This window comes from Phoxinus phoxinus (assembly GCF_949152265.1).
Source record: "Phoxinus phoxinus genome assembly, chromosome: 17".
Lineage (NCBI taxonomy): Eukaryota > Metazoa > Chordata > Actinopteri > Cypriniformes > Leuciscidae > Phoxinus > Phoxinus phoxinus.
In genome coordinates this window covers 26,938,780-26,964,775 of record NC_136892.1, presented here as the reverse complement: position 1 = coordinate 26,964,775, position 25,996 = coordinate 26,938,780, and the positions used below count along the sequence as shown (strand labels likewise).

Sequence of the window (25,996 nt, the reverse complement as noted above, 5' to 3'; positions counted from 1 at the left end):
TCAAATAATCCATAGGTCCAATCAAAGATCCACATAGGCCTGTGCGTTCTCCAATTCACAGTATTATTCAGATGCAGACATGCATTATCAAACATGCAGTTTTGACTTTTGAATTATAGTGGATGTTTAAAAAAAGGTTGCATTGAAAGCCGAAACAGAGTGCACTCTTGAGCAAGTCCACATCACACATTTTATTCACCCACAAGGCTTTTTAATAGGTTTTATTGGGCATTAAAACAGTGAAGGTCAGTTTTGACCACAGAACATGGCATAATTTCAACTTTTCAACTTGTCTGTGGCTTCATGAAGTGCCACATGAGGAAATATTTTTTCAATCACTGCTGCATTTCCTGGTCCTATTCGATGTCTTTTTTTTTAACAATGGCGTTTTAAGCTTTAGCAGCGCATGTCAACATGGTTAAAGAGCAGACTTTTCCCAGTGCAGCCTTGTGGGATCAAGCATTAAGTCATAAACCTCAGTAGCTTTCAGAACATGATGGCTTCTGCTAGCACTCCCTGTACCTGGTCTAGTCATAAATAATAAAGTGCCTTTTAACAACAGCTCTCCTGCTGCATTAACCATATATATATATATACAGTATATACAAGATTTCGGCCCTCAATTTCATCGTGACCGTTTTTATCATGACCGTTTTAATGTAATTTTTGACCAATATAAATATTCTCAGAGTGAAAGACAGGAAAACACTGAGACGGGCACACACTGTTTTATTAATGCTGTTTTTGTTGTTAATTTATTATATAATTTAGTGCCTCCTTTGGCCTCCAGGTATACTTGTTAAATGAAGATACCATTTCGTTCAGGAAATTGAATTGTGACTCGTTTAATTTTATTTTAGGTTTAACTTCTTATTCACTAATTAAAGAACACTAATGTGTTATTTCACAATGAGTCATTTGGCGCCTGGTTTTCTGCTGTGCTTTGGACTTTTTTTAATAGAGTTCTATAATACTGCTGCAGTTTGAGAGAAACATTCATGCATTTAAGGGTTAAGTCACGTAAATAGAATGTTCAGTGCGCTGTACATTTAAAATATAACTGACACTGATGATGTCATTGTAATATTTGCTCACTGATTTGTGATTGGTCTTCATTCTTGCATTTATTTGCATACTGAATTGTGATTGACATTACATCTAAGTAAACTGAAAACAAGACGTGTGCTGACCATTTCATTTACACAGAACCAAAATTTAACACCTAACGTTACCCAACACGTTGTGAAAATGCAAATCTAGTTGTATTTTATTCCCTTCATAATATTAGAAATTAAAATTAACTTTGCATCTTTAATATTGTTTTTAGGCCAATTGTTAGATGGGGAATTGTGTTGAATTCCACTCTGAATGGATTAAACATTTAAATGAATTCCATTCTTTTCAATAACTTTTATGCACTATGTACTCATTTGTGTAGTGTATGAATTTTACAAGGTTATTTTGTCATTTAACTTCAGAGTTTAATAAAGCTGTGACTGTTGAGTGCATGAAGTGTTCAGCATTCATAACTTCGGTTTTACGGTTAATTAAGCGCATCATCTGGGTATTTAAAGTGTCCTTTTTTTATTTTGAATTTTCAGTGTGAACGCACTACTCACACTATTTATACTACAAAACGTCATAGAATAGTGCAGAAGTACGCGAATTGGGATGCACCTATTGTTTCCCATACGTTAATATTGCTTTCTCTCTCTCTTTCTCTGGCAGTGCTGGATATGACGCCGTCCTGGACAGAAATGTGGCCATTAAGAAACTCAGCAGACCCTTTCAGAACCAGACTCACGCCAAGCGAGCATACAGGGAGCTGGTGCTTATGAAATGTGTCAATCACAAAAACGTGAGTCCCACAGCTCAATATCTCTCACCCGCTGTCCCATTGGATTGACCCATTTGTTCAGGCCTAGTTAATGTGCATGCATGTTCTAGAGAAATTAAAAAGATGATTTGTTTGTTAAACTGAAAGGCAGGAATATTGAGCCTATACTGGCCGCCATATTTAGCATTACTGTACATAACACACGTACAGCACACAAACCTCAGGCCGAGAGAGAGAGCTTGGTGGAGATTGGTGGCATTGGATGATGAAAGGGAGTGATAGTGTTAAGAGACAGAGGAAACACTTTTTTGGCAACGAAAGAGTTCACTTCACAATGCTACTGCCAGATCTCCTGTCATCCCCCCCTCCCTCTCTCTCTCTCTCTCTCTCTCTCTCTCTCTCTCTCTCTCGTCGTCTCTCTTTCTGAGACTCGGATTATAAAGGACAGCTGGGACGTGACAGAAATACAAAAGTGCTTTTTCTATCATCCTCAGCTTTTATTGACTGTTAAACGGTCCTTTTATGAATCTCTCAGCCATTTTTTTTCGAGAAAAATAACTGGGCAATAGTTCACAGAGAAGTGACAGTACTGCCATTATTTACTCACCTTTGTGTCATTCGAAAGCTGTGTGCTGTTATTAGCCTGTGAAATAAATATATAAAAAAATGATTACAAAAAAAATTGTAAAACTATTCCTTTAATAATGAATCAAATGGAGCATTTGGTTGCTCACCTTTGTGTCATACATTATTTATCCTGTGGAACATAATAAATAACATTAAATTATATATATAGATCAATATCTAAAAAATGATGATATTATTATATTTATTGATTTATATGTTTTTTTGTTTTGTTTTTCATACAATTATAGGACTCAAGAAGACTTGTTAAAAGAAAATGTTTATATTTGTTGAACTATTCCTTTAATAATGAATCCAATGTTGAATCATTGTATAATTTCATGTTTTACTAAACTTCTTCTCTTCTTTTCTCCTCCAGATCATCAGCTTATTAAATGTCTTCACACCACAGAAGTCTTTAGAGGAATTCCAAGATGTGTAAGTAATGTTTGGGGATTTTTTCCAGACATGAAGTCATCTGATTATGGTCAAGCCACCTTTATTTATATAGCGCTTCATACAAGATTGTTTTAAAGCAGCTTCACAGTGATAACAGGGTTATGATTTAATGAAGCAAACAGGACATTTCGGCTGTACGGCAGCTCTAAAAGAAAAATAGTGTCATTGTTCAGCTGAAGTTAGTTCAGTTCCTCTGTAAATATCATAAATTATTATAATTAGTTAATTCAAAGTCTGGATATAAACCGTTTGCAGGTAGTGTTTGAACAACAATCATAAAACTAATAGTTCTGACTCTAAAATCTGATTGGATAAGCCACGAGGAAGCCTTTAAAAAAAAAAGAAAACTAAACTGCTTTCCTTTGGAAAGAAATATATATTCAAAAAGGGAAGGGGACATTTATTGTTAACAGTGTTTGCATCTGAATAAATATTATTAATAATTCAAATGTTTTTCATGCATAATATGCAATACGTGTGTAAACATTTGCTGAAAAACCAAGTATAGTGGGCCAGGGTGATTTCTGATATTTGAGGTGAGCTACAGCATGGCCTGTGGTGTTCGAGCTCATGCAGGGTCCCAGTATAACTGCTGTGATGTTGCAGAGTGAGGATGATCTATCACCTGCAGTCCTTCATGCTCTCGCTCTCTGGTTGGTCTGGTTGAGTCTAGTGCCGCCCATGCCTTCATTTATTCGACACGCTGTGTGGACTAATCTAGAGCAGGATCAATATGTTGAGTATGAAATGTCAAAGCCGGATGATTTGAGTGTTAGGATGGATGGTGCATGAATTCATGCTGACGAAATTATTATAAATCAACAAACCAGCTTCAGATGTTTCGCTTAGATTGTGGTCAGCAAAAACAAAAACAAAAAGTTATTTTTTACACAGTATGTACACTATATATTTATGTGTGTGTGTGTGTGTGTGTGTGTGTGTGTGTATATATATATATATATATATATATATAATACATACACAAATGTACCACACTAAAATAGTGATTTTTTGTACTTTTTAATAGTATTGAGTAGGTATAGTAATATAAATAAAAATTAAAATAAATGTACCACACAAAAATAGTGTAATAAAAATCATATATTTTTTTACACATTTTAGTATTGAGAATAAATATTTTTAAAATAATAGTATAATAAAAACATAATAAGTTATACATATCTATAAAAATTTCAGTAAGAAAAATTATATATAAATAAAATATAAATAAATACTAATAATGAAACATAAAAATTTAAATATTTAAAATATATATATAGTGCACCTTCACATGATTAATTGAAGGTTAACTCTCTGTTTTGGAACTAAATAAATAAAAAATTTAATGTTTAATCCATAAATGTGCAGAATACAGTTGACTGTTCCATTCACCGACTTGCTGACTGTCATCAACCGACAAGTATTTTCTCCGCATAAGAGGTCTTAAAGATTAACATCGATCCACAAAAGTCTCTTTTGTACATTAAGAAGGCATGAATGAAGCCATGCCAATGAAACATGACCGAATCAATGCGGCAGTCACAGTTACTGAAATTCACAGAATTCTCCCTGACCTTTCCTGGCTTCTCCAGTTACCTGGTCATGGAGCTGATGGACGCAAACCTTTGCCAGGTGATTCAGATGGAACTGGACCACGAGAGGATGTCCTACCTGCTGTACCAGATGTTGTGTGGAATCAAACACCTGCACTCAGCCGGCATCATTCACAGGGTGAGAGACACAATTCATTCAAAATAATCAATCAAATCTAAACTCCTAACAAAAAATCTTGTTGTCACCTCACCATGACACATCTTCCTGTTTTAGGATCTGAAACCTAGCAATATTGTGGTGAAATCCGACTGTACGCTGAAGATCTTGGACTTTGGGTTGGCGAGAACCGCCGGCACTAGCTTTATGATGACGCCCTACGTGGTGACGCGGTACTACCGGGCCCCGGAGGTCATCCTGGGCATGGGCTACAAGGAGAACGGTAAACCAATCACAGGGCTGCAACACTTTTTAAATAACAGTAGAATCTTGGGTTTTGTGTCTTTTAGTCCATGTCTGCAAAACATTTAAGTATTTTAGTAAGTGTGTGAAGCAGTATGTTTTATGCAAATGGCAGTATGCTATATTGTGGTCACATGACCTCACTACATTGCGTATTTAAGAGAGTTTTCATTTTGAAAGTAAATATGGTTATTTCGCATTTTGAATGACGACTACAAAGTTGAACTCTCTCAGAGTTTCCAAGTTGAGAGCGTGTTCGTAAGAAAATTTATTGGACGCAAAAGTTGCATTCGCAAAACAAGGTTGTTCAATTCTGATAGAATATTTAATGATTCAATTCATAGCACCTTAATGCATTTAATCAAAACATGAAGCAAAAACAAAGTGATGAACATTCTTTATTCAAGATTTTGTAGAAGTACTGTTGAGTTTAGAAATCTTGCTGAAACGCATCTGACGTCGCAATTACGACTTCCAAACTCGCAAACGCAAACTTCCCAGGAAGACTTTCTGTTTCAGTAGGAAATACAGGAACACAGCAAAGAAAGAGTTTGTGTTCAATGACGATATTTATGTATTGTCGACACTGCAAAGTATGTGTTAAAACATCAAATAAATGTCACTGTCGAAGTTTGAGATCGGGAAAGCTACTTTAGATTTCTTGCTAACCTTCTGCTAATTTACTAACAGATTCCCCACTGCTTGAAAACTCATTAATACACTAAAGACTCAAATATTAGTGTGTATATTTCGAGTTTGAGAGAAAAAGAGAGAGAGGTCAGGCTATGGATTTCCTGCCACAAACGGTCCTCCCTGAGGTCTGTCCCCAACTCCAACTTTGATCTGAGCAGTTGTGGAATAATCGTTTGTCTAATCACATGTGTGGCAGATATAATTAGCGAGAGTGATCCAGCTCGCGTAGGGCTTTCTCTCTCCATCACTGACGACTGTTTTTGCTAACGCTAACCTCTCTTTTTCTTTCCTTTGCTCTCTTTCCTGCTTCTGTGTGTGCCTGCAGTGGATATTTGGTCAGTTGGTTGCATCATGGGAGAAATGGTGCGCCACAAAATCCTATTCCCCGGCAGGGATTGTATCCTTCACGATTAGGTCCAAACTGGCTTGATTTGGAATTATTGGTAAAAACATCAGTTTTATCAAGCATAGTAGTTCTGTATTGATCTTAATATAACATAAACATTTTGTGGTCCACATGAAACTCGACCTGACTGGACCAGTGTTCATCTGTTCAGGCATAACTAATCGACTAAGGCTGTAGCTCTCCTAACCTGCAGGTTTTGCTCAGGTTTTCTTATTTTAAGTGTAGCTTAAATATCCAAATGCTGTTTAAAACTCTTTTTCTCACTTTGTGACACTTATACCATCTCCCAATCCCTTAAATCCCGGATGCATATTGAAGATTTTGTTCATTAGGGTGTTGTGGTATCATTGTTGGATGTGGAGGCCTGGCATCTCTCCTCTCCGCAATAGTTCTTCGTCCCTTAATGGGAAGAGATTCTTGCTTAATTGGCGATTAGAGAGAGAGTGAAACTAGTGAAGTAATGATACAGCCTTCCTCTTCAGTCACTCATTAGGGCGAAACTATTCATTTATTTAGTGATTTCTCTTTCTGCTGCTCTGAATCCTGGAGTTAAATTGTAGTTATAGTTGAGTTGCAGGAGAACAGTGCTTGTTTTCTGCTCTCCAAACTGCAATTAAGGTATTGATCCCATAGACCAAGCTCAGCTTATTTGGGTCTTTTTAAAAGCTCATTAACACATGCCTGAATGAACTTCTTTGCTGTGCTGTCTCATCGATACCTCTTACCATAGTCAACGTCTACAAGGTCTACTTTACCAAAAGCCTGAAACACTAAGGCTTGGTTTCACAGACAAGGCTTAGATTAAGCCGGGATTAGGCCTTGGCTCAATTAGGTCATTTAAGTAGCCTTTATAAATGTGCCTTGGAAAAAAAAAACATTACTGGTGTTCATATTGAGACAAAACAATGGCACCAACATATTTTAAGATATGACAGGTCAAGTTGCTTTCAGTTAAAACAGCTCAAACATACATTTTAGTCTGGGACTAGATTTAAGCCTTGTCTGTAAAACCGTGTGTAAAGCGATTCTAAGATAAAGTATTTAACATTTTCATTTTGGTTGCATTTAAAGGGGATCTATTATGCAGTTTTTCAAAGTCTCGATTTAGTTTTTGGGGTCTACTAAAATAGGTTTTTATACTTAAATGTAAAAAAAAAAAAAAACATTATTTTCACACATTTTACATTACAGCATCACCTCTCTTTCCTGTCTGTCAGTAACACTCTCTGGGGTGCGTTTCCCGAAGCCAAATCTGGTCGCAAGTTCCATCGTTACCAACACATTTCAACGGAGCTTTAGACCATAGTTGGCTAACAATGATTTTGGGAAACGCACCTCTGTTTAGTTCCTGTCTCTATAAAGCCCCTCCTCCCGAAAAGTGTAATGTACTCTGATTGGCCAGCTGGACCAGTGTGTTGTGATTGGTCAACAACTTCGAGCGTGTCTTATGTCCCGCCCCTTACCATAAACGCGAGTTTCAACACTCTACTACCTCAACTCAACCAGGCCTCGACCATTTTTTTTGCGTATGCCTTATGCGGGAATCATTTAAATGAGGAATCATAATGTGTTCGTTCTTGGAAGAAAACTCAAGCCTACAATGGAGGCGTTTCAGGGAGCAGAAACATTGCGCAATGATATAGAGAATAACTTTGTGCTTTGTAACTTTGCAGACCTGTTTCATGCTTCAACAGCACCATTACACACTATAGAAAGTTAAAAATATATAAAAAAGCATAATAGGACCCCTTTAACGTTGCGCCATATCTTCACCTTCATATCTTTGGAAAAAATATGCCCTTGATTCTTTTCCTGTATCAAATTCTTTTAACCACTTTTAGATTCGTAACATAGACGTCTCTAATCTCCTCGTTTAATAATACATTTGAATATTTAATGCATGAATATGAAAGATTGCATTATCTTACTGAACCTGAGGGAGTTCATAAGTAAAGTAAGATTTTGAACAAAATGTCATTGATGGATAATCTTTTAAATACTGTCACGTTTACTATCCTCAGTCAGTACTCTTTATAAATCTGTTTAAAGCATTTCAAAGCATCATAGGTGAAAGACTTTTCCAAAATGTGGATAGCATAATTAAAATGCCTTGTAAAATACCTTCTTTCGGCAAAATTCAATGGCAGCTTTTGTGAAAGCATGAATCCAAAGAGTTCAATCAAACTCAATCGGAATCAATTCAGTCAAGCATCTGTGTTTCTTATGTAGTATTCTAAATCAAGTTTTAGAACAGAGTTATTATATGAACATATATAGTATGCATGTCATTTTCTGTGTTATGTTGAGTGTCTGATAGTATGTTGCATATGTGTGTGGTGTAGTGGACATGTGGTCTGTAGGCTGTATCTTTGGGGAAGTTATAAGAGGAACAGTGCTGTTTCCAGGGACAGATCGTATCCTTCCCTTCTGTCTGTTCTCCACTCCTCACTGCTGTCTTCTTTCATATTTAACGTTCCCGTTGGATGATGTAACGTGGTCCTGGCTGCCCTGGCCCTTTGAACCAGGACCCCCCTTTGTGGGAATCATGGGAAGCCTGGGGAGCAAAAACAGTCATGTGACTCCCCAAGGCTAACTGGGCTACCATGACAACATCCAGTTCCCCCCTCTGTTGCTAGGCACCCATACAGACGGCTCTTAACGTCTCAGGATCCATTCACTCTGACCAGCTCAGATCTATATATGCTGTAAACCATTCGCTTAAACGCCAATAATCAAGACGGTTGAATTCCAGCGGTCTCTCTCTCTCTCTGCCCTAATTTCCCACCACGACACCACGTGATAATGACACCGATGAAGAGATTGCTGAGAGAAATGTCATTTTGTAACAATAGTTCTGTTCAGATTTATTAAGCAAGACGTGTTTGAACTGGTATAACGTTCAGTTTTTATATACATATAAAATATTTAGAATGTTTTCTGAAGGATCATGTGACACTGAAGACTGGAGTAATGATGCTGTAAATTCAGCTTTATTCATCACAGGAATACATTATATTTTAAAATATATTAAAATAGAGAACAATTACAATACTACAATTTCATAATATTTGTACTGTTTTTTTAAATTAAATAAATGTTGCCTTATTGAGGAGTTTTCAAAAACATTAAAAACTTTTGATGTAAATAAAAATTAAATAATTTAATAAAATATTTGTTATATTTAAATTTATGTATTCATTAATTTGTTCATTTATTAGTCATATTAGGCCAGGCAATCTGATTGGAACTGGTTGGCCATTATGTGATAAAATAGACTCAGCAAGTGCTCACGCCTCAATCATGTGATTATAGATTCAGAAATTAAAGGTAGGGAAGGCAATTTTGGATAGGCTAGCACTAGCAAACTAGCTTTGAAAGTATAAGATCCCAATAATAATGAATGTAAACAACTTAAAGAGCTCTTAGTTGTACCACCTGACTGCTGCAGATTCATTTAGGCGTTGATAGTGTTGACTTAGAAACACATAAATCTGAGTCTGAAGACCCGAACAGCTCCGAGTAGAACGTCTCTAAATTACGGTTACGACATGGAGTGAATGCAGCAAAAGCTTGTTGATTTGGTTTAGGAGGAACTTTAAAAGGCGTCTGCTGCTGTTTGTGGCGCTCGGTGACTGACGTTTGTCTGCATAGCATATGACTGAACCGAATGCAATGATTGGATGAACATTTTTTGGCTCCGAGACTTCCACAGACAATATATGTACATGTTTTAATATTTAGTCCACTTCTATTATTGATTGCTATAAGGATGTAAAGAGAGTTTTAACCAGTATAACAAAAGAAATACTCAAAAAAATTGCCTACCCTACCTTTAACAGGGGCAAAAAAAAAATAAAAAATACCGCCCAAAATTAACAAAAAATGCCACTGAAATTCAAAATGTTGGGGCTAAAAATGTCCCTAAATTCCTGTTTTTGTTGATTTAATTTTATTGATACATTTTATTGTATATTAAGTTTATGTTATGAATGAATGATATTGAACTATTTACAGTAGAAACTAAAGGAACAGGATCATTCGCATTTCTTATTGTTTGTTTGTGCTTTCTGCTAGTTTTTGCCTTTGGGAATGAACTCTTACAAGATTTCAGTTCCATCTTATGAGTCTTATCCCAGAATGCAAATCCATAATTATAATATTGATTAATATTGGAATATAAGGTAATATCAGATCTTTTTCTGTAAGTTCAGATCTTTTTCAGTAATTTTCCTAACACAACAATTTTGATTATCTTAATTGCAATGACTCCGTTGTTGGTTTAATTCAAGTATCATCAGTATCAATTCCTCTTATCTTGTGTGTACTGATTTGGTTTCTTTTCCATTTATGTACTACAGATTTCACACTCAAGGCCTATAGGAGCCCTCTGGGTGTTTTAACCTTCACTGATTTAGCTTTTATTATGCTGGAGAGGAAGTGTAATCAAACTTTATTTTATTACCGGTGGCATTTTCAGGCTCACGGCACTTGCTTTTATGTTTTCCTTGTGTAATCATGTTAGAATAACCACATTAGGTAGTAATCTTCATTTTATACTCCATTTAAAAGTGAAATATCATACTTTATACTCTAATGCCTAACCCGAGGGGTGAGGAGTGTACGTAGGCGGGGTTTTTTTTCCATGACTCCACCCTCATTCAGACATCGACCAATGGAATAAGGTTATAGAGCAGCTCGGCACGCCCGCTCCTGAGTTCATGAAGAAACTGCAGCCGACGGTGCGTAACTATGTGGAGAACAGGCCAAAATATGCTGGACTGACCTTCCCCAAACTCTTCCCGGATTGCCTCTTCCCTGCAGACTCGGAGCACAACAAACTCAAAGGTGAGTGAGAATTTGTTGAATTTGTGCACAATTTTTTTTTTTTATTAGATTAAATTACATTAAATTAGAATTTCCTCCATTCTCTGTAACACACTTTAATATAAAAGCTCATTCATTTTACTTTAATGTGGAACATTTTTTATTATTATTGTAAAGTACACTTTTTTTGTGAGGTAGGTTTACTCAACAATACTACCAGGATATTTCAATAAAGAATCAACTGAGGTGAAGGCTAATATTTCTGTTTGATTCATCTCTATTTGTATTTGTTTTTGTGTTATTTTAATGGTTTGCCTGAAAGAATCAGGCAGCAATTTCCTTCCCATTTGCAAAATTGAGAGACGTTTCATAAATTGTTCTCAGAGCTCCTGTTGTTCTTCAGGGGATAGCAGAGGAGATTCGTGAGCTTTTGCGTGGTTGAGTTTGTTCCCGGTGAACAGACGTCACATCACAGTCAGATGATGAATGTTCTATGTTCGGGAAACAGAGGCGTGTAAAGCACTGCTGATTAGACTGTGATTGTATACGGCGTGTGTGTGTGTGAGACTAACAGATACGAGTGTGTTTCTGAACCTGCCGTCAGGTACAGCAGATAAAGGCTCCGTCTGTCACAGTGTGATGGAGAAGAGGGTTCAACACACGTAATTCCAGGACTTGTATAACATTGCACTGCACATTTTTGATGACTCCCTAATTCGACTCATCTGCCTGTTAGTTGAGGCTCCATGAACTGTTCTGTGTGTGTGAGATAAGGAATATTATATTATATTATATTATATTATTATTATTATTATTATTATATTACATTACATTATATTATTATTCAGTTTTATTTATTTTATGTCATTTTGTTTTATTTTGACATTTTATGTAATTGTATTTTATGTCATAATTTTGTCATTTTATTTTATGTCGTCATTTTATACCATTTTATATTTGCCGTTTTGCTTTATTTAGTTTAATTCTGTTCCTTTTGTCCATTTAATTGTCTTTTATTTTGTCATTGTATTTCATTATACTTTTGTTTCACTTCATTTAATATATATTATTTTATTACAATTTTTAATTGTATTTCATTTTATGTCATCATTTTATTGTTTGTTTAATTCTGTTCTTTTTGTACATTACATTTTTGTAAATTTGTGAGGTCAGTTTGCACATTTACATGACAAAATGAGACTGAAAGGAAGAGGTGTGGAGCGAATCACAGAGAGTGAGAGTCAGCCATACAGATCTGCAGAAATCACTGTCGGCCATTTTGAAGTGGTCCAGCCGGTGGCAGAGAGAAGAGAGAGAATGGAGAGATGGGATGATGCTGTGAGAGGAGAGAGAAAGGGTCTGACTTTACCCAGCTATTTATAGAGCAAGAAAGTGAGGGAATCAGGGAGCGTACAGAGGTGGAGAGGAAGAGAGGAAAGGGAAGGTGAGAGCGCGAGGAAAGAAGAGCAAGAAAAGAGTGTGATGTTTTAGTGCCCTTGCGAAATGAACAAACAAAAAGAGGATGAAATATAGATTGTGGAGTCTGATGTGAGATGTTTGCACTGCAGTCCTCAAACATCTGAAATCAACAATAACTCGGTTGACTTACTTAATGAATGTCTCTTGCTCTAATACCATTCAAAATGGAAATCATCAAAATGATACACTTGTGTGAAATGCCCTCATTTTAATGATGTAAAGATTTCTCCGCTCTGTTGTCATGTGTTTTACAGCGAGTCAGGCCAGAGACCTGCTGTCTAAGATGTTGATCATTGATCCCTCTAAGCGGATATCAGTGGACGAGGCCCTCCAGCACCCCTACATCAATGTGTGGTACGACCCGGCCGAGGTGGAGGCAGTGAGTACAGTCTCCTAATTCTCTCAGCACTATCGATCAGTGCGCCGAGGGCCATCTGTCACCCGTTTACTCCACACCACTGCTAGCTCATTAAACACTGGACACCGCTTTTATAGACTAAAGTTTGGCCATATTCAGCATTTTGATTCATCTGACCTTTTTTTCTTTCTTTCTACATGGTTGGACCACTGTGACCAATCATGGTATCCTCCATCACTCACAACTGATTGCATAGAATTGAAGAAAGAAAGAAAAAAGCTACAATTTATTTTTATACAAATCAATATGATATATCATCACAAACATAAGACCTATTCAGTCTGAATTTTCAGTATAAATAAATTGAACTGAAAGATTTTAAAATTAAACATGGAAAAAAAATCTTGAATTTATTCAGATCATACATTTCATTCATTCACTCACATTCATTCACTCATTCATTTACTCATTCACTCATTCATTTACTCACTCATTCATTACCTCACTCATTCATTTACTCACTCACTCATTAATTTACTAATTTACTCACTCATTCATTTACTCACTCACTCATTCATTTACTAATTTACTCACTCATTCATTTACTCACTCACTCATTTATTCATTTACTCTCTCACTCACTCGTTTATTCACTCACACACTCATTTATTCACTCATTCATTCACATTATATATTGTTTATTATTTATAAAATATTATGAATTAAACTCAATACATTGTTCCTCCAACAATTTTTATTATTTTTTTTACAATTGTATGCATTTCAAGTCTGAAATATCGAATTCATGAGGTTTTTACATGTATTTTTATTTATTGAAAGAAAACTGCATGTAGTGACTGACTGATTTAGTTTTATTTATTTATTTATTTTAAATTTGTGTTGTTTTTCTGTGCTGAAATTTTAATTCAGGCTAAAACAATGTAATTTTGTCATACAACGAGTAATATTGATAATCATATTTAGTTGCTTTGCTGTATATTATATTATATTATATTATATTATATTATATTATATTATATTATATTATATTATATACAGATCGCATAGATCCTCAGTCAATAGTTTTGGATTATTAGCTAGGTTTACTTTATCATGTTGCAGTTTGTAAATATTGACGGTTGATTCTGGGGACCTTCATCAGTCTGAGAGGACACAGGAAAGGAGTAAAACTACCACAAGGTTGTCCTGTTCTTTGATGAAGATTTCTAAACATTCAATAAGCATTTGACTCTGATTTTATTCACACGTCCCCTTTTGACAAACAGCTTGTTCTTGTCTACAGTGCGCATCTGTACCGTTTCAAAGGGGTTTCAATGACGCAACGGTTTTCTTGTCTAAGAGAGTGCACAACACAAAGTACAAAGCTACAGAGATAAATATGTAATACAATACTAGCTCACATTTATTGTGTGTCGCTGTTAGCAGTTGCCATTTGATGTGAACGTACATTTTCTGTTGATCGAAATATGAAACGGACATACTAATATGGTACGCTATGATATAAAATCTGACATTCATTAGCAAATAGTTTGTTTTAATAACCCATGAAGCATCATTATGATTAGTGTGATTCTTTTCTCCTTCTCTCTGGTGTTTCTCTTTCTCTGATGAAGGCCAGGAATCAGCAGATATCGATGGTAAATAAAGACCATTCCACACTTAGGAAACCTCCTCATCTCAAATCACTCACACACCGATCTCTTTGTAACACACTTTGATGTCTAAAACTCAAAAACATAATAAGATTTGAAATTTGCACAGTGTGTGAATATCTGTGTATTTGTGTGTGTCTGTATTGTGTACTAATCTTGTAGAATGTAAGAGATTAGTTTAAATTCTGTATCCAGATAACATTTAGAGAATAGAATAGAATTTTTAAAGTTAACGTCAAACCTACAATTATTGATTTTTATGATTAGGCTTATGTATAACAATATGACATCATCCAGGTCAACCAGTTAACAAATGCCTCCCAATCACACTGAACAAACAGAACTCGCTTCCTCGCTTTTAGGCTACGTCTACACTAATCCGGATCCAATCGAAAATTCTGTTTTCATTTCAAAAACGCTCTCCATCCACACTAGTGTTTTCAGGAGTTTTTCAAAAGTTTCTTGTCCACACTGACACGTCGGAAGACTGCGCATGCGTAAAACATAATGAAAGCTCACTGAGATAATACAGAGACCAGACATAAATCACGACGTGAACATTTTACTAGCAAATTATCTCTCAAATTATAAAATGTTGCCAAAGAGCAGCAACTGCGCATACATTTTCTGTCATTTTTGCAGAAATGTAATATGACGATTGTACAAAGTAGGCTAACATGTCTTTAGCAAACTGTGCAAGTGAATACTGGTATAAGACTGTAACAAATTGTACGACGTGTCTCCACTTCCTTCCACTATAGAAAAATTAAGCTAAAATATCCCAGAAACGGTCATTGCCGTTATTATGTCATTTGGAGCCGAGTCTGCGCGGTTGTGATCCTGAGGTGGAGCCGTGGTATCAAGATCCCGCAGACTCAATCGCTAGCACAGCTGTCAATCATGGCGTTACACCCCGTTCCTATAGCATCAAATAACTAAAACCAAACTTGTTGGAAAAACGAACACTTGAACATGCGTGATAAAAACTACCTAAAATGACAGAAACAAAAATTTGTGTAAAGTTTAATTGGATTTTTTAGTTTGGCATGCGTCCCATTCGGTTCCATGGAGGGGGCGGGGTTTATGGCCTATACTGCAGCCAGCCACCAGGGGTCGATCGAAACGTTTTGGCTGCATTTCCTTCCAGGATGCGTGTGGCACATTGGGATAAACATATTTATCAGTGCAACATGCATCGTTGTTTTTAAATTCCTCCGTTTTCCAGTACAACGCGACAAAAACACCATCTGAGTGTGGACGGAAGCTCAAAACAGAGATTTTTTAAAAATGTATCTGGATTAGTGTTGACGTAGCCTTAGATATATTATTTACTGGAAAGGCATTAAATTAACTCACTTGTGGGTTTTGTGAAATAAACAAACAACTAATATACTGTAAATTATTAATGCAAGTGCATTGTGTAACCCTGTTTCCCCATAGTGATCCTCAGTGCCATTTAAGCTCTCTTTCTGTTTATATCTTTCTTTAACTATCTGGCTTGTCACAAAACCTAGTGAGCTGCCTAACTAGACTGCATGTTTTGTCAGCAACACAGGGGCATTTGAAATGAATTGCTGCTGAGGATTGATTGGATGATGTCTAGTTAGTCTGCTCACTTGCCTCTCATGTCTCACTCCTAAACCTTACTGCAGACTTCTCTGTCCTACTAATGCTGGTGTTCGGTCCTTATTTACTAAGTTCTTACTGTCGAACATGTCAGCTGCATGTGCAAATGGCGATAAACCCTTTACATTACAGTGTTCGTGTTATTTTTTGTGCAAATATTATTAGTTACAAAAATGATTATACAAAGTAATTTAATAGACACGTGTAATATTATATCATGAACACTGTAATGTAACATTAACCCAGCCCAGACAGCAACATAGTGTCGGCACACATCTGGCACATGTGGATTCCACGCGGGACGGATCTGACCAGACACTATGTTGATTTATTGGAGATGTTTTAACATTACAAATCTGGCTCTCATATGTTTTCTGATCAAGATATATACAAGATGAAAAGCATTACATCAAATAAGTGACTCTACATGAGCAGATGTGCTATATTTAGACATTATTAAGCACTAAATATGAGTACATATACTGCCTGATGAATAAAGCATGAGATTTGATTACTTTTTTAACCGTTAGAGGATTGTCTTCATGATTAAGGACAAGCAATGATAAAGCGTAAGACATGTTTATTATGATTATGTTGGGGTAGTTATTAAATGTGTTTCTCTTTCTCTCTCTATGTGTCTCAGCCTCCTCCACAGATCTATGATAAGCAGCTAGATGAGAGGGAACACTCCATTGATGAATGGAAAGGTAGGCCTTCATGAACACACACACAGATGAAGAGATCGTTCACGCACAATGTTGTTTTTCTATCACGGTGGCCACTGACTCGTTTTTATAATGAGCCAGTATAAAATAGTTTATATCCTTATATGGTAAAACTAGACTTCAAATAAACCTTTGCATTTTTACATTTTATATAAATCTTGATTTTAGAATGACATTTTTGTAGGACATGGCTGATCACCACAATGTACTGTAGGTTATTTCAGGTTTTACTGTCTCTTTAGCATTATTTATATACTATTATAGTATGTATTCATATTTTAAAGTAGCTTTTATTGTGAGTTTTCACTTTCATTTAAGTAACTTTGTTATGTGCTTTTGTAAACTTAATTAGTTGTCCCTTTTAACACGTTTAGTCATTTTAGTACTTCAACTTATTTCAGTTGGTTTCTAGGGAAACATAATTATGTTTTTTAAGCTTAAGACCTTCATCTAATATTTATATTGATTTTTTTATTTTCAGATTTATTTTAATAAATTAAAAAAAAAATTCTTATAACAACGGGTATACGTAAATAACTACACTCTTAACAATAGCACTGCATCTGAGGAACTTCAGTTTACCACATGGATTTGCCATTAATAATCTACAAGTACTTGTTCATTTTACGCTATTTTCTTGTTTGTTTTTGTTGGTTCCTAATGAACCAGAAGTGCTTTTGAGTCGATTAGCTCTAAAATGTGACCCTTTCTCTCTCTTTTCCTGCACCTGTGTCTCTCTCTGGCTCAGAGCTCATTTATAAAGAGGTGATGAACTTCGAGGAGAGAACAAAGAATGGTGTGGTGAAGGGACAGCCCTCTCCCTCAGGTACTCTCTGTGCATAAGCTATGCTTCTGTAAGTCAATTTAAAGTGATTTCAGCTGTTTATGAGAAACCCTCCCATTGTGACTGCTCCATTTGTCCCTGTCCCCCTCTCATCTCGTCCGTGTGACACAAAAACAACACGTCTTGAGTGTGATTGCGTGCTAGTTTTTCATTTTGTTGGTAACCTGTTATTTTGACGATGTTGTCTGTTGTAGTCTTTGCTGAACTTAATAAAAGGTGCTGTAAGCGATTTCAGACACTACTGCTGTTCTTTGACTTTACCTCTACAAAACAAATGCTGCGTTCAAGAAATGCTGTAATTACCGTAACTACGAAATAAGAACATGTGACGTTCTATTCAGAGCTGGTCACTCTTTATGACTCGGAATTATTATACGTTTCTATTGCAACACTATAAACGCCACATTGAATCTGCAGCGGTCATGTGGTACAATCCCAGAAAACAAATCCAGTTTACATGTTGTAATTACAAGTTCTAGTAGGATGTGACCGGGTTTTTACGGTAATTATGGCATGAACGTACATAAAACTCTACAAAACCCCGCCCCCAAAGCAGAGAGTGTTTTTGATTGGCTAAAAAAGCATGGGCCTCTCCCAGAGACTTACAGCATCTTTAAGAAAGCACTTTATAACACTGTGTTTAATTTAGCCTATTTTTCACTTGAACGGTTACAATTGGACCTTCGCTAAACCCCGCCTTAAAATGTTAATGACCAATCCAGTCCCCCATTTTCTCAGACAAGGTTTGTCTCTTTTACAGTGCGTGCGATTATGCAAGTCGATATTCTTATTAAAAAAAATGTCCAATCACATTTTACCATATCCAAACCACATCAATCCTAATAATAACTTTGCACGCACTGTATCTGTGAGTTTGGATAAACATATACGCAGTTCTATCAATTGAAAATATCCAAAAATACAGTCAAATGATTTTCATAAGCATCTTTCAGGACACTTGTAATCACTTTAATTTGTTTTGTGTTTCTAAGAAGTGTTTGCCTTGATTTTGGTTCATATTGTTATGATTTTTTTATGATTAAGAAAAAATGGCAGATAAATGCTTTGCAATGTCACAATTTATTCCAGCCCATTTAATAACAATATCCCAGCATTTATACCACTTTGTTAGCAACCATAACCAAAGGGGCGGAGCTTAGTAAAGGAAACATATTTTTTTCACTTTAAACCATCATATAAATAAATTCTACATGATTGTAAAAATATCCAAGTTATTGTATAATTATTATTTTTTTTAAATAAGCAAACTAATGCTTGAGTTTAAAACATTGCTAAAATGTTAGGAACTGGTCTGGGTTAATTAAAAAAAAAATGATATGTGTATCTGATTTTATATTGTATTGCAATGTATATTTGCCACTGTATATGTATACATGTTTCATAATTAAGGTTGGAGTCCATGATGTCTGACATTGAGTCAACACTGAAATATTTGTAGGATTAATTTAGCATTAAGAATATGCTAATTCACTACACGTAAAGGCTTTTTCTTGGAGGATTGTGGGATGTCGAGTCTATTTTATCAGCAGCCTGCAGTGTCTCCGTTTAACCTGTAGAGGGCAGCACATGTATGTGTGTGTGTTTGCATTCGTGCGGTGTTGCATGTCTGCAGTCTGCAATCCTGCAGCACTGAAGGTGACAGACAGACAGACAGACACACGAGCTGAAGATCTTCCCGTTTACTGTCGTCTCACTCACTTATTAATATCGGATCATGTCAATGATCGATTAGTTTCTAGCTGCTTATGTTTTGTGATATTGCTAGTGTTTGACTTCATTTTGCATGTGTTGTCCATCTTTTTCTGGCCTAATTCTCTCTCTCTCTCTCTCTCTCTCTCTCTCTCTCTCTCTCTCTCTCTCTCTCTCTCTCTCTTTCTCTCTCTCTCTCTCTCTCTCTCTCTCTCTCTCTCTCTCTCGGTCTCCCCCTTTGTAATTAAGTGCTTGTGCTGAAGAAAGCAGTCGCAATGCAGCTCCACATTTCACAGCAGTGTGGGTTTAGTGTGTTCAGTCGTGTGTGTAGAAAATCACACGTTCAGGTCAATTCGGCTTATTTGTATTTACTTTTCATAAACGCACAAAAACGATTTCACACCAATTTCGTAAATTATGGTTTTGACATGTGTGGTTTATAAAAGTAAGTGTTTTATGAAAAAGTATTATTTGTATTTTTCAGACAGGTGCAGACTGCAGACATGAAAAAACTGCGGGTTATTTTCAACATACACTGATCACATGCCTATAAACTAGCTGGAAATCTATTGACGGATGAGAACCGTTGAAGACTCGTGTTTGTAGATGTCCTGCACCTGCAGTGGACCGTTGTTGATGTGGCGTCCTGTACTAAACAGTGATTCAGTGCGTTTAGTTAAACCCGCAGAACTGTACTTGGGTTAAAAATCGATGCTCGCTATAAATCCTCATTGCCTTCCTGTTTATTAAGGGTCTGGGAGTCAGAGATGTGCTTTAAGAAGCTGCAGTATAAATGAGGGATTTATGGTGGTCTCTGGGACGCGTGACTGGAGGATTCTGTTAGGTGAGAGCAGAGCGATGAAACTGAACGTCTATTTTTGAGATGGAGTAAGAGCAGAGGAAATGGTCAAGAGAAACCCAGAAAACCAGTAAAGACCATCAGGGAATTCAAGCTGGTCTAAAAAACTTCTGCAAAACCCAGCTGGTTTGGCTGGTCAGTCTGGGACCAAAAAAAGGGTCCAAAACCTCTCTAAAACAGACCAGTCAAGAGTCGAAGCAATTTTGTTTCGGTATTTATCGTGTCTTTGTAACTTAATGGTGCACTTTTATCTTCCTTAAAAATACTTTTCATAAAGTACATTGAAATCAAAGAAATGAATGCTTTTACTCAGCAAGAGTGCCAAAGGATCAAAAGTGACAGTAAAGACCTTTATGTTACACATTTTATTTCTATTTTAAATAAATGCTGTTCTTTTAATCTTTTTGATCAAACAACCCTGTGAAAAAACGATGTATCATGGTTTCTACAAAAATATTAAGCAGCTCCATTGTTTTCAACATTGATAATAATATGTTTCTTTCAGATCAAAATTAGAATGATTTCTGAAGGATCATGTGAGTAATGGGAGATAATTAAAACTCTCAAATATTATATAAAACAGATATTTTAAATTGTAATAATATTTAACATTATTACTGTTTTTACTGTATTTCTGATGAACAGAGAATTATGGGCAATGTTAAAGTTTTTTTGGTAACACTTTACAATAAGGTTCGTTAGTTAACATTAGTTAATTACATTAGTTAACATGAACTAATAATGAATTGCATGTATACAGCATTTATTAATCTTTGTTAATTTCAACATTTACTAATACTTTATTAAAATCTTGTGCACATTAGTTAATGCACTGTGAACTAACATAAACTAACAATGAACAGCTGTATTTCTATTATCTAACGTTACCAAATACAGTAACAAATGTATTGCTCATGGTTAGTTCATGTTAGTTAATACATTAACTAATGAACCTTATTGTAAAATGTTACCGTTTTTTTCTCGTCTTCTATAGTGTTTGTGGAAATATTCGTGTCCGTCTGTGCCGTGAGGCTCACTGATGCTCTCAGTGTGATGTGATATGTAACTAGCTATCATATTTTGCTGGTCTGGCACATTTCTATAGAGCGAAAGAGTGAGTGAGAGAGAGAGGCTGAAAGAGAGACAGTGACCATAAAGCTGACAGCGATAAAACCCCCTTACTGAGCCAATGTCACCCACCCTCTTCATTTTTTCTTCTCATTTTAAAGGGGAGCTTCTGCTTTCATCATTTATCACATTGCCATTATTTTTTCATCCTAACCGTTGGTTCCAGCGCCACTCTGCAGTCACGCAAAATTGCATTGAAATGTTAATTCTCAAATGGGGATGAGGGCAATGTAGTATAAAGTTATTGTAAATCATGTTCACAGCATTGAACGGGTGTTAAAGAGCCGCCTTCTATTAAAACGAAAGCTGTAGCCCGTCAATCAAGTAAATTAGCTTGTAATGTTATCGTAGGAAGCCGTTTAAGGGGTTATTTGCGTTTGATTTTTATCTAAAGCAATCGCCTCGCCTGATTGGATTGGGCTGAGCTACAGTGTTGAGACAGATTTGCTGAAGGATTCCAGGATTTCTGGGTTGTGGATTTATAGGGCAGCCAGTGCAACTCTCAAACCTGATGATGAAAAATAGGGACAATTTGTCCTTTTTGCAGGAGCCTTTATTTATTACGTCTTAGAGCGGCAGCTCCACCTAGTGGCGTGTCTCATTTTAGATTAAATTTTTTGTGCTTTTTGTTACACGCATGTAGAATGATTGTAACTAGTGATGCTTGCTCGTGTTCGGGATGTGAACCTTACTCGTCCTTTACAGTTTCTGCTGCATAATTAATATCTCTAATCATGTTGCTATCTATTTTTCTAAGTTATTATTTTAAACTGGCAGAAATCTAGGCTATATATATATTTAAGTACAACAATAATAAGAAATGTTTCTTTAGCACCAAATCAGAATATTATAATGATTTCTGAAGGATCATGTGACTGAAGACTGAAGCAATGATGCTGAAAATGCAGCTTTGCGTCACAGGAGTAAATCACATTTAAAAATGTGTTACAACAGAAACCAGTTCATTTAAATTGTAATAATATTTCACAGTATTACTGTTTTTACTGTATTTTGTTCAAATAAATGCAGCCATGGTGAGATTAAGAGACTACTTAAAAAAATATCAAAAGCCTTAGTTAGTGTTTCCAAACTGTCTCTGTCTGTCTGTACTCTAATGGTTGGTATAATAAGACAAAGTAAGTATTTCTATATCCTAAAGTCCCCCTAGTCAATAATTGTATCCCTTAAAACTCCTCTTTGATCACCAAAGTGGCACATTTAAATGTTTTTCTTGTGAAAAAAACACTTCATGCCTTAAAATAGCTTGAATGTAACTCTACACCCTTATCTCATTTAATACACGTGGTTCTGTGAATATGCAAATTAGCCCCGCCTCCACTCACTCCCTCCAGCTCAGAGATCCACTCGCTGACGTGATTGGTTACAAGGTAGTTTGTGACGTCAGAAACGCCAGCGATTTCAAAATGCTGTTTTGAGACTGTCTTAGGTTCACTGCAGTTTTAGGGAGAAAATACTGGTGGAAAGCAATGGTGTTGACTTGTGAATTTACACATGGTTTGTCTTAATGCATATTAAAAACACCACATAGACATATAAACAACATTAAAAGCTTGATTTTCACCACAGGGGGACTTTAAAAAAAGAACAGAGTAAAAATAGTTTAGATTAATCTGTGCTTACCTCAGGAAGGATACCCATCTGTGGGCATTTGTACAAAAAACGTGGCTCAACATCCTACAACATCACCTCCGAGCCGACTCAGTCCATGGACTCCACCCTTAAAGACCCCACTTTCATCCGTGTGGGATATGTGTACACATATTGTTGTTCTTGTAATGTTTGGTATTTGATCTTCTGCGTGTAGTATCTATCAGCCCTGTAGAGGGCACTGTGGCTGCGCTTTCTTTTTTCGTTGTAACCGTTTTTCCCCCGTTACTTCCCTTAGCGCAGGTGCAGCCATGAACAGCAGCGAGAGCCTCCCCCCCTCCTCCTCCGTCAACGACATCTCCTCCATGTCTACCGACCAGACCCTGGCGTCCGACACCGACAGCAGCCTGGAGACCTCCGCCGGACCCCTGGGGTGCTGCAGGTGACTAACCGCCTGCCTGCGCAACCCCGTGTTCTTCAGAAGGTGACCCACAAACCTCCAAATCAACGACATCAAATTTAAAACATGAGTTAATATATGCGTAAAATAATGTACCATGAGTAAATGACGACAAAGAGTGCATTTTCATTCTGAATATGTATATTTATGAATCTTCACTAGTTGCTTTGCTTTGAATCCCCTCACATGGCATCCAAAAAAAATAACGAGACTTAAAAAAAAAGAGAGCAAAAAAAAAAAAAGGACTTAATCGGGCATCTCTGTAAAGTGTACATTGACTGGCTGCTATCTAATACCTTGCGATTTTCTGTGCTTCAGTCGATGTGGCAGGGTGGGCTTTTATTTTAATGAGCACTGTACAATAATCGATCAACCCTTGTATTTTTTTTTTTTTGCTTGTGCCGAAACCCCCAGCTGGTTTCGGATGGGCTGGTGTGTCTCTGTGCGATTCCTTGTAAGGTATATTAATAATATGTACAATGGCGCCCCCTATCTCTTGTATATATGTAATTGTGTACAGCTGTGAGGTGTTCTCAGAGTGGGACTGACGGCCAGTAGAGGGAGTTTTCGCACACCTTGCCACATTACAGCTAGTCACCCGTTTCCCTTTGCCTGTAGTCTTGCATGGTCAGAGAAAAAAAAAAGTACTTAAGCTAATTATAACATATACAATTATAGAGAACCGTGTTTATATAACATTTAAGGAGCTGAAGGGTGAACGTGGGTGAATGTATCTGCCGCTCGACGGGAAGTGAGGCTGCTTTAAGGAAGCCATCGGGGGGGGGGACAAGCACTGTCTCTGTCATTTTCCCACTTTCAACAGCCCTTCCTCCGTGTTTGTGAAACTCGCCCTCGCTGCGGCAGCCCTGCATGCTTTAACTTCACCTTTGAAAGGTGTGTCTAACGAAGTCGAGAGCATGAGCCTCATCTCCACTTTTGGTTCCTTGTTCACATCCACGTAAACTAAATCCCATCTCGAGATTCATATTTTTCTGTTGGCTGAAGGGAATCAACGTGCTTACTACCTAAACTTCACAGCAGGAGTTTATTATTCAATTGTTGGGTTTGGGAAGTGCCTTTGAAATAATGCAGTTTCCTCCTCAAAAACACGAATACAGTAAACGCGACGGCTCTGATAGAGGTGTCGGATGTGACAGGTCTGTTTACCCAATCCCACAATCCCCTATTCATCTACATTTCCTAGTGTAGTCTAAGTGTCTGATTTAAAGTCACTGTAATATGTATAAAAAAAAGAAAAATGGGCGGAAAAAGGCACCTGGACAAAAATCTGTTATAAGCCCCAGATCTGAGAACTACAGTGGCCTCAGACAGTATTTGGACATTTACATCACACTTAAAAATGTTATTGCATTAAAAGTAAAGAAAATAATTGTCAGTTCTCCTCAAGTTCACACAGGTGTGTATCACTATCACAATCGTTTGACAAATTCCACAGTTTCGCTTTGAGCAATTTATGTATCATTTTACATATTAGGATACAAAAATGCTACTATAATTTTGTTATATGGATTTACATGTATTTTTTAATAAATGTCTGAAGTGTCCAAATACGCTTCGGGGCCACTGTTAGTTCCCATGTAACCCCTCCACATTAATTGTTCCATTTTTAAAAAGACGAGTAATGTAGTTAAAATTTTCAAAAACACATGGCTGATGTTTACAGTATTAGGTCAAGTTTAGCTTCATCGAATATACATTATGAAGTACACAGTAAAATTGAACATATAATATTTAAGTTGTACGGTTTTGTTTTGTACCTGTATTTGTCTGATTTGATCCGTGTACTAAACATTTTAATAAAGGGATGAAAATAAATACACATGATTTTTTTTTTTGGTTGTTTATGTAACAAAGCTCTCATTTTCTAACTCATTATCATCTAGAAACACTCTTTTTGTGGACATAATTGGCTAATTAGTGTTAATAATTCAATTATTTGTATTTTTAATAACACATTTATGTGGCATTGCATGTTAATGTTTATCTGATACACTATGTAACTTTTGACCCTCTGGCGGAAGAACGTTGTTTTGGTTGTGCTTCGGCGCGGATGAATATGGTTATCACACTGCTCATAAAACGCGCACTACTACTAAGCTTAAGATAACTAGTTTAGATGGAAAGGATCTCAAGCTAACTAGCTGAAGATGTTACAGTAGCTTTACCTATTAGTAAACACTAGTCTACTAGTTTAAAACATTTGAAATCCCTCAGTTCTCTCCATCTCTGAAAAGCCAAGCTAACGTTGATTCTTGTTTCAGTGCGAGCTTTGTGGCGTTCTCTTTTTGCCAGCAGATGTCTCTGTTAAGCTTATTTTTTTTAACAACGGGTGATTTCCCAGAGGTTGGAGATTTAGTGATCTCCATATCAACCTTTCTCTCTCGTGTATGCCAAATAAGGGGAGAACTGCCACTCTCAGTAAACTTCCGGCTTCTGAACTGGTTGCAGTTCCACTCTGGTTCCATATGAGGGCGCTCACAGGACGAGTGCGGAATGAATGGAGGTCTATGGAGTTATACCCCTCAAAATCTACTTTTCTTAGGATATAATTTTTTGTCTAGTAATTTGAATGCTGTATTCGAAAAGAGATGCAAAGAAATTACACATTGCTGTGTGTTAGATTTTTTAGAGTCACTTATTTGCTTTAAA

The 25,996-nt window shown here is 36.5% G+C and overlaps 1 protein-coding gene across 17 annotated transcripts in view; it reads left to right on the top strand.

Moving 5' to 3' along the window:
* The window catches only part of mapk10 (mitogen-activated protein kinase 10), a 62,742-nt gene extending 37,588 nt beyond the window's left edge, over positions 1 to 25,154 (top strand). For 3 of the 17 annotated variants that reach the window (XM_079586869.1, XM_079586874.1, XM_079586875.1), the window contains exons 5-15: positions 1,729 to 1,858; positions 2,841 to 2,899; positions 4,513 to 4,651; positions 4,748 to 4,913; positions 8,375 to 8,446; positions 10,695 to 10,877; positions 12,590 to 12,714; positions 14,328 to 14,351; positions 16,636 to 16,699; positions 17,466 to 17,543; positions 23,170 to 25,154. In XM_079586869.1, the coding sequence (XP_079442995.1) occupies positions 1,729 to 1,858; positions 2,841 to 2,899; positions 4,513 to 4,651; positions 4,748 to 4,913; positions 8,375 to 8,446; positions 10,695 to 10,877; positions 12,590 to 12,714; positions 14,328 to 14,351; positions 16,636 to 16,699; positions 17,466 to 17,543; positions 23,170 to 23,312 (1,183 nt within the window). In that variant the 3' untranslated portion in view covers positions 23,313 to 25,154. Of the gene's footprint in view, positions 1 to 1,728; positions 1,859 to 2,840; positions 2,900 to 4,512; positions 4,652 to 4,747; positions 4,914 to 5,951; positions 6,024 to 8,374; positions 8,447 to 10,694; positions 10,878 to 12,589; positions 12,715 to 14,327; positions 14,352 to 16,635; positions 16,700 to 17,465; positions 17,572 to 23,164 lie in introns of all 17 variants that reach the window. The other 14 variants (XM_079586872.1, XM_079586873.1, XM_079586860.1 and 11 more) reach the window with 10 other exon arrangements.
* Positions 25,155 to 25,996: the final 842 nt, after the last annotated feature.